Source organism: Staurois parvus, unplaced genomic scaffold, assembly GCF_062004578.1.
Source record: "Staurois parvus isolate SC_StPar_1 unplaced genomic scaffold, SC_StPar_1.0 ptg002113l, whole genome shotgun sequence".
Taxonomy (NCBI): Eukaryota; Metazoa; Chordata; class Amphibia; order Anura; family Ranidae; genus Staurois; species Staurois parvus.
Genome location: NW_028319909.1, coordinates 4,736,363 through 4,759,738, shown reverse-complemented (window position 1 = coordinate 4,759,738; position 23,376 = coordinate 4,736,363). Strand labels below are relative to the sequence as shown.

General features: G+C 45.3%; 1 protein-coding gene across 1 annotated transcript in view; it reads right to left on the bottom strand.

Moving 5' to 3' along the window:
* Window positions 1–14,144: 14,144 nt before the first annotated feature.
* Window positions 14,145–23,376, bottom strand: part of LOC149432762 (uncharacterized) — a 31,600-nt gene continuing 22,368 nt past the window's right edge. The window contains exon 5 of the mRNA XM_089664990.1: window positions 14,145–15,401. Coding sequence (XP_089521116.1) covers window positions 15,121–15,401 — 281 coding nt within the window. The 3' untranslated portion in view covers window positions 14,145–15,120. The remainder of the gene's footprint in view (window positions 15,402–23,376) is intronic.

The following is a 23,376-nucleotide window of genomic DNA, read 5'->3' as shown; positions in this document are numbered from 1 at the left end:
AGTAACATATATGGGCTACTGTATCATATTACATTTCACTTTTATTTTCTGATTGTTTAAGTGGATACACTTGTATTATTATTTCATATAGCGCAGCACTTTTGTTTTGATATATTTATTGTGAGTGGGTTCACCATATGTGCTAGCGACTCCCAGTTTTTTCTTAGCGCTCACTATATATTGTTTGCTTTTGTTTATTATATTCAACCTCTTAAAAAATGTCCGTGTCAGCATAAAAATTCATTTTTGCAACATTTGGACAACAATAATCTTCAAGGAACAAACTGCCCCATTTGCACACCTACCATTGCACACCTACCATTCATTTATTCGGCTTATGCCTGATGTCAAGTTCACACGGAACAAATATATGATCACTTATCACTTTAAAAAAATGTTCAATTATCTTTGTAAAATAATGTAAAAAAAGTGAAAAAAAAATGAAATCTATTAATCAAAGCACCTAAGCTGTCAGATTCTCAGCCTGTAGACGTTTAGTAAATGCCTTTCTTAACACAAAATATTTGAGTCTGGTGAGCATTCCAGAAGAGAACAAAGGTGTGGTGTCATGGTCAAGAAAGAAAATTTACAGTCAACCATGAAGAAGGAATCAGAAAGTGTTCAACTCCTCATAGAGATGATTTGAGGGCTGGTCAAATAATTTTGGCAATATAGTGCATGATCACTTTAGCTGGATGAATGGCTAAATAAACAGTTTATAAATACTGCTTTAAATGTTTTGCTTCACACTGTAGATGGGGCTTTTTTTCAGTCATTCACAAAATATTCTCCATAAACTATACACAATGAAGAAGTCTCGATCATAGTCAGGGGGACAATGACCATTGGGGCACTCGGGCATTGCCCGAAGGCCCAGGGTCAGTAGGGGGCCCCATATGATGCCCCTAGTACCTTTCATAGGCTTTTTTTGGGTGTGGTTTGAGTGTTTTGGTGAGGATACAGGGCCCCATATGATGCCCCTAGTACCTTTCATAGGCTTTTTTTGGGTGTGGTTTGAGTGTTTTGGTGAGGATACAGGGCCCCCATGATCCTCTATTGCCCAGGGGCCCCATGAGTTGTCAGTCCGCCCCTGATCATAGTTATTCCCTTACTGGTCAAATGTCCTTAGCCTATTACTCTCATGGACAAATGTTCCTCGGCTTTTTCTCTCTTAGGAATGAATGTGGGGGTTACTACATTCATCCAGGGAAAGGCAACGGGGAAACTATTACACACATTACAAAGATGGCGAGAATTATTTATTATAATTTCAGGGGGGGGTTTACATTTTCAAAGTGTTTTTTTTTTTTTCAAAATCGGCCCCAGATATAAAAACAACAAAAATGTGTATCTTCCTAAAATAATAAATAATAAAAAAAATATTAATCAAAGCACATAAGCTGTCAGATTCTCAGCCTATAGACGTTTAGTAAATGCCTTTCTTAACACAAAATATTTCAGGCAGATGAGCATTCCAGGATAGAACAAAGGTGTGGTGTCACGCTGAAGAAATAAAATTTACAGTCAACCATGAAGAAGGAAATAGAAAGTGTTCAACGCTTCATGGAGATCCTGCACAGGAGAAAGCAACAGGTTACCTAGAGGCTTGGTTTACATCTGTGTTGGTGGTGTCACTGCGGGACCACACAAATACCTGCAGCCGCAGGTGAGTGTCATTAATTCTAATGGCATGCTGCCTTCACTGGAAATTGCAATTGTTCTGAGAACTTCAGTTCCCGTGCGGACTGCGATTTCCCAAGTTGTGCAGGGACTTCTTCTCTGCGTGTCCCGGGGCACGGGAGTCCATTCAAATGAATGGGCTCTCATGCCCATACAAATCACGACCTGCACGACCTCACAGATGTGAACCTGGCCTAAAGCAGGGCTGTCCAAACTTTTTAAACAAAGGGCAAGTATACTGTCTTTCAGATCATAGGGGAGTGGATTGTGGCCAGTGGGAGTAGAAAATGTCCTGGGCCTGGCATCACTGAGGGTAAACATTGTCTCCGGCTTGGTGGTCAGTAACTTTGCAACTGTGGTAAGTAGGAGGAGGATAGTGCCCTATCATTGGTCTTAGTGGGAGAAATAGTGCCCCATCATTGGTATTAGTGGGAGGAATAGTGCCCCATCATTGGTATTAGTGGGAGGAATAGTGCCCCATCATTGGTGTCAGTGGGAGGAATAGTGCCCCATCATTGGTATCAGTGGCAGGAATAGTGCCCCTTCATTGGTATCAGTGGGAGGAATAGTGCCCCATCATTGGTATTAGTGGGTGGAATAGCGCCCCATCATTAGTATTAGTGGGAGGAATAGTGCCCCATCATTGGTATTAGTGGGTGGAATAGTGCCCCATCATTGGTATTAGTGGGAGGAATAGTACCCCATCATTAGTATTAGTGGGAGGAATAGTGCCCCATCATTGGTATCAGTGGGAGGAATAGTGCCCCATCATTGGTATCAGTGGGAGGAATAGTGCCCCATCATTGGTATCAGTGGGAGGAATAGTGCTCCATCATTGGTATCAGTGGGAGGAATAGTGCCCCATCATTGGTATCAGTGTTAGGAAAAGTGTCTCATTGTTGGTATCAGTGGGAGGAATAGTGTTCCATTGTTGGTGTCAATAATTATGCCCTACTGTTGGTGTCATGGGGGGAATAGTCCCCCAATAGCCAAATAAAAGCTACTAAAGGCCCCATCCAGCTTATCATCCATAATTTGGAGACCACTGCTTTAAAGTAACCTTTCTCAACCTTTTTTACCCCAAAGGAGCCCTTGAAATAATTTTCAGGTATCAAGGAACCCCTGCTAAAAATAATTCATTGGGGGTCAATGGGAAGAAGGCTCCTTACAGTGGTGGCCAGAAGGCCACCTTAACAGACAGCTTAGAAGATCTTCAGAGTCATGCCTTTATCTTTGCCAAGTGTCGTTGCACCCAGAACCATGAAGACACCCACAGATATGAAGTCAATCAGCCACAGCTCAAAGAACCCCTAGCAACCTCTGGAGGAACCCTGGATGAGAATGGCTGCTGTAAACTATATGCAAGTTGAATCACATAGAAGCTATAACCCCCTACGGCATATGGACATACAGCACTGCTTCTAGCCGTAGTTGTCTTCTACGTTGTATGGACCTGCATTCCTCCTCCACTTTCGTGGCCATGAACTTATAGCAGAAATGTTCAGCAGACTCTTCTGAACAAAAGGATAGCTCTGATTAGTGGCTAACAAGCCGCTGATCAGAGCTACTAATCTGAAATGTGACCGTCCCCCCATCCGCCTATGCTTTCTTACAAAGTGCCCCCCCAACTGTCCCTAACACTGCCTTACTCTGCCTGCACTAACTTCAAACCCCCCCTCCCCAGCACTATTTCCTGCCCGCCGCTCGCAAACCCAATCCATCTGTGGCTGCCCTGCAGAAATCGCGTTGCATTCACTGCCTCTTCCGACAACTTTGGGTGCTGCAGAGCAATCCGTGTCGGTGTTTTAGAACAGAGGTGTCCCCCCTTCTTCACTGATCCCCCTTTTCTGGTCCCCCAACCTCTCCAGGGCCAGTGGTTTCGACTAGACAAACTAAGCAGCTACCTAGAGTGCACAGCCACCTAGGGGCTAGCACTCTTTCTGTGTGGGACGCCGCCACATCATTAATGATTCTTCAGCTGAGGGGAGGGGTGGCAGAGGAGAGAAGAAAAGACAGAGGAAGATACCGGGTGTCTGGGGCCAGTGTAGCAGCTGAGCTGCTGCTCTTTCCAGTGTTCCTCTCAGACTCAGTCAGTTATTGCAAGCCGGCTAGCAGCTGCTGATCACTGAAGAGTTCCAGCCCTTCTCTTCGCATTCATCAGTGGAGGCAGAGCTGTGCCTGAGGAGGAAGGTAATGACTCTGATGTCTCATGTCTGTGTGAGTGTGACCCGGCCGGCTATCCATCACACGTGCAATGTGTCAGTGAGTGATGACATCATCACCATCCCACAGCCTGCTCTTCTAGTGCCTGCTGATCTGTGTCAGTGTTGGTGGTGCTGTGTTGTGTCGGATCTGTTGCTGTGTGGGATCGCTCAGTTCAGCTGCCTGCTTTTACCTCCCCCCATTGCCTGGGGAATTCCAACCTGGGATCTGTCAGAGTGTGGATCCATCATCCTCCACTCACTGCAACTATCACCCTGCCACTGCAAGCCACAGATACAGTCCAGCCGGGACACTGATGCTTCTTTATTATTGGTGCTGGGGCATCTTCTGGCACTTATTTTTGCAAATTAAAAGAAATTTAGCAGTTTTGTGTCTTTTTGGTTTAATATTTTCTACTGTGGGGGGGGGGGGGTTCTAGGTACGGTCTACCCCCCTACCCATGCCCCCATTTGCGGCCTCAGCTGCCAATCACCGGGTCTCAGCCAGTGATTGCTCACCGCCACGTGGTGATCGCCGAGTATCTCCAACGGGGGAGAGACCTGTGTGTGAAAAATACAGATCTCTCCCCTGTCAGCTCCTGCACACCACATAGTACAGATATTGGCATGGAAGAGTTGGTAATCATACTAGCATCCTCAAAGGTGTAAATTAGAAATGTGCGCAAAGAGAAAATGTGTTTCATTTCAGATTCATTCGTTAACCTCTTAGCACAGGCCGAATGCAAATGTGCGGCCTCCTAGAGTCTGGGCCTAGACGCCGGGCGGCCGCACATTTGCGTTCTATTAAAAAAACATATGTGCTGAGAACGAGCTCCCAGCACACATGTTCGGTACTGATGGAAAGGTCCCGATCTCCTCTCTCGATTGGGACCTTTCCCGATCATGTGACAGCAGCGACAGCGAACCATGGTGGTCACATGACCCTAAAACCCCGTCCCACCTCCCGGCTTCTGGAACCTTTAAAGGGCCAGGAGGGGTTAAGTTAATCATTTTGTTTTGTCATATTTGTTATGTTAGAATAATTTGTTTTAGGGATTAGTTTTGCAGAGTCAGATCATTTATAAAGTTTTAATGTGTTGTGGCAGTGCGGTGTCCTGCCATGGTCAAACTCCAATCCGGGGTCCGTGTTTTGAGAACCCCCAGCACACTGAGTGCACAGGTGTGTGCAGGCCTTTTTGTAGAGGCCTAACCATGGTTCTGGGCTCCACCCCAGCAGTTAGGAGTCAGGCGGGCTCCACCCCGGCAGACAGGAGGTCTCTGCCGTGGAGTCAGGTGGGCTACACCTAGGAGAGGTGGAAGCCAAAAGCAACAAGGGGCTGCTACAGAATAGCTGTGTGCTAAAGGTTCGCTGGGTGCCAAAAGAACCTTTTGAGAAGAGTCTGCAGGAGGCAGACTTAAAACTGCTTGCAAGCCAGGAGGCTGAATACTATTAATTTGCTTGATGATGGATACCCCTGCGTGGGAAGAATTCTTGTTTATTTGAACTTTCTTGTAAATAAAATTGGGCAAAAAGGCCCTTAAACAGATGCGAGTTGCTGTGTGTTTTGAAGAAGATCTCTACCACTTGAAGCGAGTTTCCACAGTGTTTATTCGTTATTTCAGATTACTTATGCACTCTGAGTCATTCCTGCTACTCCAACCCACAAAGAGAAATGGCATGAGCTGATTGGTTGATATCTGAAAGAGTGAACAGAAAAAAATAAATGAAATTCTTTCAGTATGTTCACTTGTTGCAAAGAGAAATGGAATGAGCTCATTGGACGATATCCAAAAGAATGAATGGAGCAAAATTAATTTTGTATTTTTTTCATTACGTTCATTCATCACAAAGAGGAATGGAATGAGCTCGTTGGACGATATCCAAAAGAATGAATGGAGCAAAATTAATTTTGTATTTTTTTCATTACGTTCATTCATTACAAAGAGGAGTGGAATGAGCTCATTGGACGATATCCAAAAGAATGAATGGAGCAAAATTAATTTTGTATTTTTTTCATTACGTTCATTCATCACAAAGAGAAATGGAATGAGCTTATTGGGCGATATTCAAAAGAACAAATGGAACAAAATTTCAGATTCATTCGTTATGTTATGATTCAGAGATTCTGATGGATCCACCTCCATCCATCCCAAACACAATAAGTAGGAATCATCTTATTTCACTTTTATACCTTCCTGTATTTACTGTAATAGGTTTCCATTTTTTATGTAGTGCATTTTTTTTATAATAATTAAAAATGTTAATGCAAAATAAAAACCGAATGGATCGGAATCAATTCGGATCATTCGTTATGTCGTTATTTCAGATGCTTCAAACATTGACTAAAGGTCCAAATTATCACATAATGTCATCCGAATGAAACAAATAAATATGAATGAATATGTTGTTTCGGTATAATTTATTTTAGATTTGTTGAACTTCGTTACTATTGTGATTCGGAGATGCGTTTATGAATTAGAATAACAAAAATTTTGTCCGAATTTTGATTTGAGACGGAACAAATCTCACGTTTACCATATTACAATTACATGGTGTTAGAGTAGAACTTTTGTTTGGATAGAGTAGGGCCAGGTTTTAACTCCTGTGTTCGATTTTGTCCCCCTTGTCCTGTAGCCAAAACAGGAAGTGAGAGGAAAGCCCTTGTGGTCACCAAAACTTGTTTTCCCATAGGTAGCTTTCCTCACCATTCCTATGCTGGTGACAACCCAAAATTTGGGATTTTCTTTTACTTTCTTTCTCGGTGATACTGGTAAACAGGACAAATAGGATGAATCTGTCTAACAGGGGACACAGACAGCAATACATAAAATAAAAACTTGACAGAGGTTCTAATTCCTCTCCACTCCAATCCAAAAAAAAAGTTTTGTCTATAGTTAAACTTTAGGGGCCATGTACTCTGGCATTAAAAAATAAAAAATGCGGCTCCTAGGGGAGTTTGGCGATTTGCCAGTAGAAGCAACTAATGTGATCCTGACTGTCCATGCACATTTGATTGTTTAGAGCAGTGGTCTCCAAACTGCGGCACAAAGGCCAGATGTGGCCCTTTGCTTGCCTTTATCTGCCCCTTGGGGAACTTTCATCCATTGATGCCAACAATGGGGCATAATTCCCTCCACCAATGAAGAGGACCAATTCCTCCCATTGACACCAACAATGGGGCCCAATGACACCAGTGGTGGGACAGAATTCCTCTTGATGACACCACTGATGGGGCGCCATTCCTCTTACTGACATCAGGACCTTTCCTACTCCCAATGGCCAGTCCGGCCATCCTAAAGTCTGAAGGACAGTAAACTGGCCCTTTGTTTAGAACGTTTGGAGACCTCTTCTTTAGACATATTTTAAGCTTTCCATTTAGGGGAAAAAAAAAAGCCTTCTATGGTGCATTTTTGAGACCGGTTTTCTGGCAGAAAAAAAAACACTGAATGCTCCGAAACAACGCTAGTACAAAAGAAAACCGCTCAAAATTAGTGGGGGTTTTTTTTTGCTAAGAGCTCGGGCAATTTTTTAAGCCAGTCTGCATGGAGCCTAAGGATAAAAGTGACAATATACAGTCTGTCATTTTCATAACTCCATGCAGCAGTATATAATACTCGGTTGTAATGTGGTGAATGTTGGAGGCCTATTTGCTTCTGAAGATGTGCATTGAGTACATTGAGGGCCAATATAGTAGGTGTTTTGCATGCCAGGGACACGTACACAAGAACCAATATACTTAGTTGCACTAGAGTTCAGACAAGAGGAGCATTGTTAATGGGACGTGCAGATGGGTCAATACAGACAGTGGGCAGAGACATGGTCAGCAAACAGGCACAGTGTGGTGGCTGTCAGGGACACTGTTGATGGTTGCATTGGCTCTGGTGACACTGTACTGATGTGGCAGCAATCAAGGACACTTTTTATGACTTCATTGGCTCTGGTGACACTGTACCGATGTGGCAGCAATCAACGACTCTTTTTATGACTTCATTGGCTCTGGTGACACTGGCATTAGCGTGTCTAGTGGTCAGGAAGATTGTTGCTGGCTGCACTGGTCTGGTGACATTGTCACTGGTGTAGCAGCAATTAGGAACTCTGTACACTGGTCTGGTACAGGGGCGGACTGACCATTTGGAAACTCGGGCACTGCCGAGGGCCTGGGGTCAGTATGGGGCCCCAAGAGATGCCCCTGGTACCTTTTTCATAGGCTTTTTTGAGTTTGGGCAAGGACACAGGGGTCCCCATGATCCCCTATTGCCCGGGGGGCCCCATGACTTGTCAGTCCGCCCCTGGTCTGGTATAACCAAAACTGGTGTGGTGGTGATCAGCAACACTGCTGACGGTGTACACCTGTCAGGTGACATTGGGACTGGTGCGGTGGAGATCATGGACGCTGTTTCTGGTTTCATCTACTGTGGTGACAATTGCACTAGTGTGGAAGTGATCAGGAACACTGTTGCTGGCTTACATTGGTCTGGCAATAATGGAGACTGGTGTGAGAGAAACCATGAGCACTGTCACTGGCTTAAACTGGTCTGGTGAAACTGGGACTGGTGTGGTGATCAGGAACACTGTTGATGGTGTACACTGGCCTGGTGACACTGGGACTGGTGTGGTGATCAGGAACACTGTTGATGGTGTACACTGGCCTGGTGAAACTGGGACTGGTGTGGTGATCAGGAACACTGTTGATGGTGTACACTGGTCTGGTGACACTGAGACTGGTGTGGTGATCAGGAACACTGTTGATGGTGTACACTGGCCTGGTGAAACTGGGACTGGTGTGGTGATCAGGAACACTGTTGATGGTGTACACTGGCCTGGTGAAACTGGGACTGGTGTGGTGATCAGGAACACTGTTGATGGTGTACACTGGCCTGGTGACACTGGGACTGGTGTGGTGATCAGGAACACTGTTGATGATGTAAACTGGCCTGGCTGGTCATACGCACTTACTCCTCAAGTCTGCACAGATACCTGGAATACTGGGGCTGAGGTGTGGAAGCTCAGTGCCAAGTATTAGGAATAAAGGTGCTCATAGTGTAATAATTTTGATAAAAAGATTTATTAAATTGGAATTAGCAGAATATACAAGCACAAACTGACTGTGTGTAGTAGTAAGAAGCTGCTTGTAGATAATGATTAAAATCTCCTAGAAAGCACTGACCAGTAAAAACCATAGGGTGGCCGCCGGACCTCCTGATCTGGCGGCGTGACATCAAGGCGTGCAAGGGCTCCTCCTAGACGTGTTTCATGTAAACACACGTCTGCTGTAGCGGATTCCAATTTTTAATAAATCTTTTTTATCAAAATGACTACACTATGAGCACCTTTATTCTTAATACTTGGCACTGAGCTTCCACACCTCCGCCTCAGTATTCCAGGTATCTGTGCAGATTTGAGCAGTAAGTGCGTATGAACAGACCGGTTTCCTTATCACACGCCACTGAGCTGAGTGACCACCAGAGGATTGCATTACCAGACAGCACCTACCTAGGACCCCCGGCTACATGAGATCTTGGTATGCGCACTAAGATTGCGCTTCTGGTGAGTAGGCAATCTATCTATATCTTCACATCAGGATACTGGATCACATTCGCATTGATTGAAGTCACCTTTAATTTTTTGGACTACTCACCTCACCTGTTATTGCTGTACTGGACATTTGTCGTTATATATCGTTATATATTTATCTGCTGAAGACAGATTCAGCTTGTTCATTTCATTTGTAGCGCTGCACTCCCCATTTCATTGATTCTATACAGACAGGTTTTGTGGTTCCTTTTTAGTGCAACAGCCGCTCTTGCGAGTGCGCTCGCTAACTCGCATACATACATTGTAAACTGGCCTGGTGACACTGACACTGGTGTGATGGTGATCAGAAACACTGTTGCTGGCTTCCACTGGTCTGGCGACTCTGAGACTGGTGTGGCAGAGATCAGGAACACTGTTGCTGACTTAAACTGATCTGGTGACACTGGGACTAGTCTTGTGATGATCTGGAATGCTGTTGGTGGTGTACTCTGGTCTGGTGACACTGGGACTGGTGTGGTGGTGATCAGAAACACCATTTATGGCTTACATTGGGTCTGATGACACTGACGAGTGTGGTAGTGATCAAGAACGTTGTTGCTGGCTACACTGGTATAGTGTGGAGGAGATCATGAACGCTGATCTGGCTACGCTGGTGTGGCAACACTTTGGCTGGTGTGGTGGTGATTGGAGACACTATGACTGGCTACACTATTATGGTGACACTGGGATTGGTGTGGCGGTGACCAGGGACACTGTGACTGGCTGCACTGGTCTGGTGAAGTTATACTGCTGTGGCTAGCGTTCAGAGACAATGGCTGGCTGCACTGGTCTGGTGAAGTTATACTGTGGCTAGTGTTCAGAGACAATGGCTGGCTGCACTGGTCTGGTGAAGTTATACTCTGGCTAGTGTTCAGAGACAATGGCTGGCTGCAAAGGTCTGGTGAAGTTATACTGTGGCTAGTGTTCAGAGACAATGGCTGGCTGCACTGGTCTGGTGAAGTTATACTGTGACTAGTGTTCAGAGACAATGGCTGGCTGCACTGGTCTGGTGAATGTATACTGCTGTGACTAGTGTTCAGAGACAATGGCTGGCTGAACTAGTCTGGTGAAGTTATACTGTGGCTAGTGTTCAGAGACAATGGCTGGCTGCACTGGTCTGGTGAAGTTACACTGTGGCTAGTGTTCAGAGACAATGGCTGGCTACACTGGTCTGGTGAAGTTATACTGTGACTAGTGTTCAGAGACAATGGCTGGCTGCACTGGTCTAGTGAAGTTATACTGTGACTAGTGCTCAGAGACAATGGCTGGCTGCACTGGTCTGGTGAAGTTACACTGTGACTAGTGTTCAGAGACAATGGCTGGCTACACTGGTCTGGTGAAGTTATACTGTGACTAGTGTTCAGAGACAATGGCTGGCTGCACTGGCATACAGTGATATCAGAGCAGTCAGCCATTGTACATTGGTAAGAAGAGTCAGCAGAAAAACAGACAGTCGGTTAATCAATTGGCAGAGGTGCCCAATGTGGTTATTCAAAGGATAGGCACGAGTCGTCTGCTTCAGTAAAACATCCAATTACTTTATTTCACCAAATAAAATGTGTTTTGTGGCTTTAAATTGCTCCCTCAGTCCAAGGTGATAAAATTGGTGTCTGCAGGTAAAAGATGTGATAGGGCACAATGTAACATAACTCAAAAGCACAGTAAAAAAATCCAAAATAAAGCATAAAGAAAGCAATCAAATATACAAAGGATACGTGTGCAAAAAATAAAATAAATGTAGCAGTCAGGAAGTTTCTAATATATCAAATGTATCAGAGAGATTATAAGACTGATAAATAATATAATAAATGTAGCAATAAGAAAGTCTCTAAAATAGCAAACATATCAGAGATGGTATAAAATAATATATAAATGATATAATAAATGTAGCAGTAAAGAGGTTTTCAAAAATATCAAACATATCAGAGATGGCATAAAATGATCTATAAGTAATATAATAGATGTAGCGGGGAGGGGGTCTCCAAAACATCAAGCATATAAAAAAATGACACAGGGGACAATTCACTAAAGATTACCGCACGGTCATAACACGGTCACGTGACTCATTTTCATAAATTTACGTATGAGGCCAAAAATGTCCAATTAACGCAGCTTGAAAAATGTGCCGGTAAATATCGCAAATAAACCTGCAGTAAGCTGTGCAATTCACAAATGGAATAGAAAATTAAAAAAAGATGTGTTATTTATCACCAGGGTTTTGCTGGCGGTATCACACGCAGTGTTTTTTCAGATGCCATGTGGGGGTTCCCCCCAATCTATACCAGGCCCTTCGGGTTTATTTTGGATTATAGGGGGAACCCCAAGCCAAAATTTAAAAAAAAACCCCGTTGGGTCCCCCCCAAATTCATACCAGACCCTTAGGTCTGTAGGTCTGGTAAGGATTTGAGAGGGACCCCCACTGCATTTTTTAAAAATATTCTGCTGTGTGGTTCCCCCAAAATCTATACCAGACCTAAGGGCTGTTTTTTTTTTTTTTGTTTTTTTTTTAATTGTAGTGTGGGGTTTTCCTTAGAAATCCTTACCAGACCTGAAGGGTTTGGTATGGATGGGGGGGGGGGGGGTTCCTCACGCTATTTTGTTGCATAATTTTTGATTTCCGGCATGTTTTGGTTACATTAAGCTGCAGGGAAACCCGCTGACAGCTGATGAGTCATCTGTTGTTAGGGACACGGCGGCCGGCCCTTCAGGTCTAGTATGGATTTTAAGGGGAACCCCACGCCAAAATAGAAAAAAATAAAGACCGTTTGGGTTCCCCTCCAAATCCATATCAGACCCTTAGGTCTGGAATGGATTTGAGGGGATCCCCTCTCCATTTTTTTTTAAATATTCTGCCGTGTGGTCCCCCAAAATCTATACTAGCCCTAAGGGCTGTTTTTTTTTTTTTTTAAATTGTAGTGTGGGGTTTTCCTTAAAATCCATACCAGATCTGAAGGGCTTTTTATGGATGGGGGGGGGGGGATGCTCACGGTGGTTTTTTTTCATAATTTGTGATTGCCGGCATGTTTTGGGACGCGGCGGCCGGCTTCCTTAACAACCAGCTACCGTGCAATGAATTACCGCTTGAGAATATGCAGTAATTACCGCAATACTTACAGCAAACATTCTTCGTGAATTTCAATTTTGCGAGAGATTTAACGCCTGCGTTATTTTACCGCATTTTTTTTCAGTCGTTATTTAACTCTTAATGAAAAGACCCCCAATATCTAATATATAAATAAATATAATCAATGTAGCAGTAAGGAGATTCCCCAAATATCAAACATATTATAAATGGCATAAAATTATTATTATTATTTTTTTTAAAATTGCAAATTAACACGTAAGATCAATATTTCAGCTTGCAAATATTTGTAACGATCAGTTAAAGTAAAACTAAACGCAATTTTTTTTTTTCGGATAGGGTAAGGGAGGGTTATAACCTGCCAGTGGTTTTTTTGCCATCTGTGTCCCATCGGGGATGTTTCCCTTCACTTCCTGTCCCAGAGCCAAACAAGAAGTGAAAAGAAATCCCTCCAAAGTGCAGGATTCCCTTAGTTGACACCAGAGCTACGGGCAGCACAGTGGGTAAATTTTCCACTTGACAGTACTCGGGTCGTTGGTTGGAATCGCAAGCATGGCACCTCCTGCCTGGAGTTTGCACGTTCTCCCTGTGCCTGTGTGGGTTTCCTCCAGGAACTCCAGTTTCCTCCCACACTCCAAAGACATGCTGGAATTGGCTCCTGTCTATATTGGCCCTAGTATGTGTATGTATGAATGTGAGTTAGGGACCTTAGATTGTACGCCCCTTGAGGGTTAGGGACTGATGTGAATGTACAATATATATGTAAAGTGCTGCGTAAATTGATGGCGCTATATAAGTACCCGTAATAATAATAGTGTCCCCATTGGAAGACAACCCACATTTTCGGGATTTTCCTTCGTGCTCACTTGTGCTCATAATGGGCACCAGGACAAACCGGGAGGGTCAATCTCTCTGCACAGACAGCAGTATAAATATTATTTTCCATAGAGCTAGTATAAGTACCTGAATCTGTGCTGATATCAGCCTTCTAATCCCCCAACAACATTCAGACTGGAAGGGGGATGGGCAGCACTGGAAGCCAGTAGGCTCTTCTGCGTGCACATGTACAGAAAGGGACAGGAGAGCTGATGACCTGTGTGCTTCTGCTCCTTCATTGTCCAATGAGCATGCTAATGGGGGGTGACATCACTGCCTACCTTTAAGTGTTACTAAACCCAGGACCCTGCATTCACTATATCCACTCTCCCTGGACCCTGCATTCACTATATCCACTCTCCCTGGACCCTGCATTCACTATATCCACTCTCCCTGGACCCTGCATTCACTATATCCGGTCTCCCCGGACCCTGCATTCACTATATCCATTCTCCCCAGACCCTGCATTCACTATATCCGGTCTCCCAGGACCCTGTATTCACTATATCCAGTCTCCCCGGACCCTGCATTCACTATATCCGGTCTCCCCGGACCCTGCATTCACTATATCCGGTCTCCCCGGACCCTGCATTCACTATATCCGGTCTCCCCGGACCCTGCATTCACTATATCCGGTCTCCCCGGACCCTGCATTCACTATATCCGGTCTCCCCGGACCCTGCATTCACTATATCCGGTCTCCCCGGACCCTGCATTCACTATATCCGGTCTCCCCGGACCCTGCATTCACTATATCCGGTCTCCCCGGACCCTGCATTCACTATATCCGATCTCCCCGGACCCTGCATTCACTATATCCACTCTCCCCGGATCCTGCATTCATTATATCCACTCTCCCCGGACCCTGCATTCACTAAATCTGGTCTCCCCAGACCCTGCATTCACTATATCCGGTCTCCCAGGACCCTGCATTCACTATATCCGATCTCCCCGGACTCTGCATTCACTATATCCGGTCTTCCTGGACCCTGCATTCACTATATCTGGTCTCCCCGGACCCTGCATTCACTATATCCGATCTCCCACAGTACACACAACATGGAAATGCAATTATGTTAGTAAATATAAACTACTAAATACCTTTTCTCATCAGCAGTTAGAGCAGTCTTATGACTTCAGCAGAGCACATGTTAAAGCTTGTAGGAGGAGTTTTCATTCTCCTCTCATTGCCCTATGAGGCTGCATAACCCCTGACCTCTGTCTGGACAGTGCTCATTGGCTCTGTGCTGATCACGTGCACTGTCCCAAGAAAAGAAAAAACCTCTCAAGCAATACGCACCAAACTGAATATGCACATGTTACTACGGATTCAGTCTGTATCAGGTGGTCATTTCAACAAGCGGAGGGGCAGAGAAGACAGGATTAAACAGCCTTTTTACACAATGCAGAGGATTAACCCCTTAGTTCCCACAGTGAGTATAACAAGCATGCTTTACTGCATCTACAGACTGATTGTACTGTTGTGGGTTTAGTAACAATTTAACAGTGGAAGTGGTTTGGCCTTTCTGGCTGTGCTCTCCGGCAGAGGTATAACAAATGATAAAGGTGATTGGACAGAATTACAAATCATTTTTACACTAAACAAAATAGATAAAAAATAATGACATTTCCATAATAGCATAAATATCGCCGGGCTGAAATCGAGATTTTATCTTGTTTTTTTTATTCAATGATCCGTGTAATTTCTAAAACATAAACATGTAAAGTAAAATATGAGCAATACAACAAAGGATCAGAGTAGTGGGGTAGCCAGAACTTTCTGCAGTGCCCCCGGTACATGTGTGTTTGACAATCTCTATTACAGTGTTTTTGCTGAGGAATTGTGTCCCCAATTGACAAACGCTATCAGTGGCGCAACCTCGCCTGGAACTCTTACACTTCAAGACCATCTCGCCTCCCACCAGGAACATTTCTGTTTCACCGCTCCCAGTCGAGTAGTATTCCACATGTGCATCATTATAGTCTTCTGTAAAAGCAAATAAATATTCCCGATAAGCAAAGCACTCCAGATTGTAAGTAACATGTTACTAGGGATGGGCTACCTGTTCGAGTCGAACCTAAGTTCAATTCAAACGTGGTCCATTCGTGTGTTCGTCAGGCTGTTCGCCCTGACAGTGCATTGTGATTGGTCAAAGCAATGCACCTGACCACAGCGCGTGATGATGTCCCCAAGATGTGGGGTGAACCCCGCCCCCTTGTGATGTCATGACAGTATTTAAGAACTGTCATCGGGGGGAGCAGCTGTCAGATGGCCCAGGAGCCAGCATGGCAAGTGGTGGGCATGGTGATTGACATTGGATCCACTTCAGGGGACATTTTTTTATTTGTATTTTTAATAACTTGTCAAAGACTGTCTCCTGTCTGTTTTTACACTTCACTTTTTTTTATGATTGGGTAGTGGTACCGTGTATGTGAGATGGTGAAACAGCTCTCATTGTTTGAATACTGCTTGTGTGGAGTAAATTAAATGTTTTGACTGACATCCTGCAGTTTAGCCACAAGATGTCACTGTTTTTCTAACACAGCCTCAGACTGCATAGATCAGGGGTGTCCAAACTTTTTTCAAAGAGGGCCAGATTGGATGAAGTGAACATGGTGGAGGGCCGAACATTTTTCCGAACATTCTTTGAACCATTACAATTAAATGCAAATAAATTATTTAATGCCAAGTTAATTGCAAACGACATACTTTTCATTTCATAACATTAAGATCAACTGACAGCTGAGTTTTCACAATGTATTGAAAATAAATAAAAAAAAAACTTACCTGCACTAATGTGAAGGGTGAAAAAGGTAGCTGGAGCTGAAGTCTCTGCTCGGCAGCCAGGAGGGGAAGAGAAACACCGCCCTCTGTCGCTCCCAGCGCGGCGCAGTCACGCATGCGCACTGCTCTCAAGCAGAAGACTGTCTGCCACAGAAGGGAGGGCCGTGTGACAGCCGCATTTACACAGACCAGGGAGAACGCGCCGCAGTCAGGCATGTGCACTGCCCTCTGCTCTCAAGCAAAAGACTGTCTGCCATAGAACGGAGGGCCGTGGGAGGGCCACATTACACAGAGCAGGGAGGGCTGTTGGAGGGCCGTATTAAACCGACCCCCGGGCCGTAAATGGCCCGCGGGCCGGACTTTGGACATGCCTGGCATAGATATTTCTATATTCATGAAGAGGTGGAGTTTTCACACAGAGTTGAGGGAACAGGAAGAGGAGAGAGAGCAGCCATGTTTAGAGGATGGTGAATGCAGGGGCAGTGTGAGCTGAGAATCTGATGACATCCAGGTGTAAAAGCATCCCTCCGTAACCAGAGCTGCAGCTAAGTGAAGCTGATGAGATTGCTGCCAGGAAGCTGATGAGATTGCTGCCAGGAATGCTGACAAGAGCAGAGGAACTAAGCAACATATACGGCGAGACCGCATGCTTGTTGGAGAAGTATTTGTTCTGTTCAGAGTCACCAGCGGATGCAAAGCAGACCCGGGTCGGTAAGATCGTGCACGCACCTCATTTCAGTGTTAGCGCCTTGAGACTGAGTCCAGGCCTATAGTTAGTTAGTTAGGGTCTCTGTTTGTGTCAGGCCACAAGTGTTATTACTGATTATTGGAAGGATTCCACAACTTAAAGTGACATTTCACATTGGAGAGCTGATAAAATCCTACAAACTCAAGCCAGACTGGCGTTTTGCTCAGAAGGAATACTCAGGCATGAGCTACAGGACCAGTTATGGGAGGGGGAATACTGTAGATTTGTGTAAGATTGTAAGCTGTTGCGCTGCACCGCAGGCTAGCCCATACCGTACACCCATACACTGATTCCTGCTCTTTTAGGGTGATAACAGGTAAGGTGTAGCAGCTTAGTTGTGCCCCCCAGTAGGTAAATTACTACACCTTCTACCTTCATCCATCAGGAGGCGCCATGCTGTGCAGCACAAGGGTCTCAGCCTTTGGGCTGGGTGTATGTAAATTTATTGTATGTTCCCAGCATTTGTGGTTGTGTTTATTTGCCACATCTAAGTAAAATTCTGTTGTGACAAAAGCTGGTGTTGCGGTTGCTTTCCTCGTTTGTGACTTCACTGTATCCTGGGGAGCCCACCCCGGTACACGGCTTACATGTACGCATACTCATTCACATGGGGGGAGACCGGGATCTGGGGGACCCCTTGTTAACCACTTCCTGTCCTAGGTATAAAAACGGCCGGAAGGGAGCAGTGCAGGAGCGGATGGCCATTTATAAATGTCTTCCTGCATTCCCTGCCTGTGCGCGCTCCCTAGGAATGTGCGGCATCGCGATCTGGAGGACACAGCGGAACACCAATCGCTGTACGGGACCTCTGTGTGAGGTCCCAAACATGTGATCACTGATTGGCCAATCAGTGATCAAATGAATAGTAGTAAGCAAGATGTAACTACTGACATCATTGCTTACTACGTGTGAAATCTGTGAATGATCACAGAGGTCACATGGTACAGGGCTATTCACAACAGCCATGTACCATGTGACAAGCTGTGACCAATCACAGCTCTCACAGTATTTCTCAATGGCTGCAAGAATGCAGTCAGAGAGAAGGATAAATTATTGCTTTTAGAGCCTTTATGGGTGTAAAAGCAATCAGTGTAAAAAAAAAAAAATCTTCATCAACCCCCACAAGTACTGCTAGGGTGACAGTATGTTAAAAAACATAAATAATAATATAAAAAAATAAAATAAAAATGTGAAAAAATTTTTTTTTTAATTATTATTTTTGGTTATAAACTAATTTGGGTTATTTTTTTTTTAAGAGACTCACAGGCCAGATATAATATGAATGGATCATTTAAAGGGAAATACATGACACCACCAGCAATTGATATATTTACTAAAGTCCGTCTAATACTAATAGGTCTACAAAATAATCACATATTAATCAGGACCATATACTGTATGTACTTTTTGGATTGCTTTGTGTAGGTCCCATTCTTATGGCCCTTGTGTTTGCTGCCTAAGAGGAGCCACAAAGTTTGCTATAGCAGCCTCCATGTGTGGGCCAGATTATTCTGTCACGATCAGGGGTCAGGCTCAAAGACAAGTTGCTATAGCAGTGGAAAGGCTCACACCGAAACCAGCAGGATAGACACACAGGCAGGTCACCGTGGCGGAGGAGTGGGCTCACCTGAGGTGCGGAGTCAAAGTACTAACCAGTGTTCACCAGAGCTCCTGATGGTGGAGATGGATTTTGCTGCGTGTTAGCACCAGGTCATGGTCCTCAGGATCACCCCACAAGGAGGTGAGCAAGCGGAGGTCCAGTAGCGTATTAAGCAGGTAAGGATAAAACGAAAGCGTGGTCAATAAAAAAGCCAAGGTCGGTAATGAGCGGTCTCAGGTTGGGATCAAGCAGAAGCAAAGTCGAGAACAAGCCAAGGTCGGTAATGAGCAGTCTCAGGTTGGGATCAAGCAGAAGCAAAGTCGAGAACAAGCCAAGGTCGGTAATGAGCAGTCTCAGGTTGGGATCAAGCAGAAGCAAAGTCGAGAACAAGCCAAGGTCGGTAATGAGCAGTCTCAGGTTGGGATCAAGCAGAAGCAAAGTCGAGAACAAGCCAAGGTCGGTAATGAGCAGTCTCAGGTTGGGATCAAGCAGAAGCAAAGTCGAGAACAAGCCAAGGTCGGTAATGAGCAGTCTCAGGTTGGGATCAAGCAGAAGCAAAGTCGAGAACAAGCCAAGGTTGGTAATGAGCAGTCTCAGGTTGGGATCAAGCAGAAGCAAAGTCGAGAACAAGCCAAGGTCGGTAATGAGCAGTCTCAGGTTGGGATCAAGCAGAAGCAAAGTCGAGAACAAGCCAAGGTCGGTAAGGAGCAGTCTCAGGTTGGGATCAAGCAGAAGCAAAGTCGAGAACAAGCCAAGGTCGGTAATGAGCAGTCTCAGGTTGGGATCAAGCAGAAGCAAAGTCGAGAACAAGCCAAGGTCGGTAATGAGCAGTCTCAGGTTGGGATCAAGCAGAAGCAAAGTCGAGAACAAGCCAAGGTCGGTAATGAGCAGTCTCAGGTTGGGATCAAGCAAAAGCAAAGTCGAGAACAAGCCAAGGTCGGTAATGAGCAGTCTCAGGTTGGGATCAAGCAAAAGCAAAGTCGAGAACAAGCCAAGGTCGGTAAGGAGCAGTCTCAGGTTGGGATCAGGCAGAAGCAAAGTCGAGAACAAGCCAAGGTCGGTAAGGAGCAGTCTCAGGTTGGGATCAGGCAGAAGCTTAGTCGAGAACAAGCCAAGTGTCTATAACGAGTGGTAGCAAAATATGGATAACAGCAGAGAAGGCAAAGAACAAGATACTGGCTGGAGAGCACAATAATCTGGCAAACAGGAAGTGCAGAGACATGGCTTGTATCAGGAAGTTCATGTAAGGAGCAAGGGGTTCAAGGTTCATGACAAACAAGGTCAAGGCAGGAACATCCAAATGGTTGCCAAAGAAGCTGTCCAGCATTCCAGGTGGCTCAGAAAGAACATTGCCACTCACCACAGAAGGCGCAGGCTCTGACACCTTGTTTGTTGTTTTTACACATTGGCCCCTAATGTTTATGGTCCTTTTTATAGGGGCTGCTCAATAAGGATCTGGTGCAAGTTTACATTGTTTTTCTTTTTATATGGATTACCGTTCCTGTACAGGGGCGGACTGACAACTCATGGGGCCCCCAGGCAATAGGGGATCATGGGGCCCCTGTGTCCTTGCCCAAACTCAAAAAAGCCTATGAAAAAGGTACCAGGAGCATCTCATGGGGCCCCGTACTGACCCCGGGCCCTCGGGCAGTGCCCAAGTTTCCAAATGGTCAGTCTGCCCCTGTTCCTGTCTATACAAAGGTGAAGTATTATATTTGGCATTAGTATTGGTGGGCTTTTTACCTTTATCGTCTGCCTATTGTTTAATACACTCTATTTTATGGCATTAAAGGTTCAATCCTCTTTATCTAGTTGCCGACCGCAGATAGCCGAATGACGGCTGCACTGTGGCCGGCCAGTTCTGGGTGGACGTCATATGACGTCCTCCCAGAACACGCTCTGGGGCGCGCACCCGGCGATCTCCATGATCGCTGTGTCCTACGGACACAGCTGATCACGTGATGTGGTAAAAGGCCACTCACAGCGGCCTTTTACCACGTGATCAGCGGTGTCCAATGACACGCTGATCACAGGGAAATGCAAGTGCCGGTTCTCGGCTGCACTTTCCTCACGCTGTCAGATCGTGAGGAAAGTACTGCTGAGAACCGGCAGTTGTCAGAGCGAGGATCGGCACCGATCATCAGGGCACTGATGATCAGTGCCCTGATGATCGGTGCCCAGCAGTGCCACCCACAAGTTCCGCCCACCTGTGCCCAGCAGTGCGCCCACTAGCTCCACCCACCTGTGCCCAGCAGATCACCCACCTGTGCCCAGCAGTGAACCCACCTGTGCCCAGCAGTGCACCCACCTGTGCCACTCTGCAGTGTCACACACCTGTGCCCAGCAGTGCCACCTACCTGTGCCCAGCAGTGCCACCCACCTGTGCCCACCCACCTGTGCCCACCAGTGCCACCCACCTGTGCCCACCCCCCAGTGCTGCCCACCAGTGCCACCCACCAGTGCAGCCCAGCAGTGCTGCCAGTCAGTGCCACCAGTCAGTGCCCAGCGGTTGTGCCAGTCAGTGCCGCCAGTCAGTGCCCAGCAGTGATGCCAGTCAGTGCCGTCTATCAGTACCCATCATCAGTGTCACCTATCAGTGCCGCCTATCAGTGCTGCATATTAGTGCCGCCTATCCGTGACACCTCATTAGTGCTGCCTATCAGTGCCGCCTATCCGTGCCACCTCATTAGTACTGCCTATCAGTGCCCTTTAGTGCTGCCTATCAGTGCCCATCAGTGCCACCTATCAGTGCCCATCAGTGCTGTCTCATCAACGTACATCAGTGAAGGAGAAAAATTACCTGTTTGAAAAATTTTATAATAGGAACAAAGAAACTTTTTTTTTCAATTTTTTTGCACTTTTTTTATTTATAGCGCAAAACGTAAAGCGCCCAGTGGCGATTAAATACCACCAAAAGAAAGCTCTATTTGTGAGAAAAAAATTATCAAAATGTCATATGGGTACAATGTTGCATGACCGCGCAATTGTCAATCAAAGTGCGGCAGCGCTGAAAGATGAAAATTGGCCTGGTAAATAAGGGGGTATAAATGCTTGGTAGGCAAGTGGTTAAGCACCATAATAAATGTTGGGCCATTCAACCACAAGATTCCATCCAGAAGCCTAGTCCGCTTGTCCTTTTTGTATACTGGCCTTCCATTGTCCTTTCACCATACAAGTGTATAGTTCCCTTTTCAAATATAATATATGGCCCTTGCTCAGTCTGTCTTATTAATATGTGATTATTTTGTAGGCCTATTAATACATTTAGGAGCCCTTACTTCTTCCTAACTCTTATACATTGAGCGTCTTGTGTCCCTCTTGGAAGTGGACACAGTTCATGGTCATTGTGAGTACTAGCTCAGATATTTAGTGTAGATGTTTGATACACGGGCTTTAGTAAATATATCAATTGCTGGTGGTGTCATGTATTTCCCTTTATAGGATCCATTCTTATTATATCTGGCCTGTGAGTTTCGTACTCACTTCGCAACCTTGGTCTCCTATGTCCGCCCCCCTAGACTTTTTATTGCTGGTCTGCTGTGCTTCCATGTAAGCCCAATAAGTAACTCTTGTATATTACATGTATTTCAATATATTTGTCTGTGAACCTAATTTTTATGTTGTATATACAGTAGTACTGTTCTCCCCTACACTCAAGTTACGGTCCTGAAGAAGCAAAACATACAGGCGAAACATGTTGACCGTTCTTTGATATTTTGTTCTGTATTTGGTACCTAGGCTCTAGGTGACAATGATGTATGCAAGGGAGTTATTCTGTAATTACTTATTTTCCTTTCCCCTTTTTTGGGGGGTTATGTACAGTGGGGCAAAAAAGTATTTAGTCAGCCACCAATTGTGCAAGTTCTCCCACTTACAAAGATGAGAGAGGCCTGTAATTGGCATCATAGGTAGACCTCAACTATGAGAGACAAAATGAGAAAGAAAATCCAGACAATCACATTGGCTGATTTGGAAAGAATTTATTTGCAAATTATGGTGGAAAATAAGTATTTGGTCACCTACAAACAAGCAAGATTTCTGGCTCTCACAGACCTGCACCTTCTTCTTTAAGAGGCTCCTCTGTCCTGCACTCATTACCTGTATCAATGGCACCTGTTTGAACTTGTTATCAGTATAAAAGACACCTGTCCACAACCTCAAACAGTCACACTCCAAACTCCACTATGGTGAAGACCAAAGAGCTGTCGAAGGACACCAGAAACAAAATTGTAGACCTGCACCAGGCTGGGAAGACTGAATCTGCAATAGGCAAGCAGCTTGGTGTGAACAAATCAACTGTGGGAGCAATAATTAGAAAATGGAAGACATACAAGACTACTGATAATATCCCTCGATCTGGGGTTCCACGCAAGATTTCACCCCGTGGGGTCAAAATGATCACAAGAACGGTGAGCAAAAATCCCAGGACCACACGGGGGGACCTAGTGAATGACCTGCAGAGAGCTGGGACCAACATAACAAAGGCTACCATCAGTAACACACTACACCGCCAGGGACTCAGATCCTGCAGTGCCAGACGTGTCCCCCTGCTTAAGCCAGTACATGTCCGGGCCCATCTGAAGTTTGCTAGAGAGCATTTGGATGATCCAGAAGAGGATTGGGAGAATATCATATGGTCAGATGAAACCAAAATAGAACTGTTTGGTAGAAACACAACTCGTCGTGTTTGGAGGAGAGAGAATGCTGAGTTGCATCCAAAGAACACTATACCTACTGTGAAGCATGGGGGTGGCAACATCATGCTTTGGGGCTGTTTCCCCGCAAAGGGACCAGGACGACTGATCCATGTACAGGACAGAATGAATGGG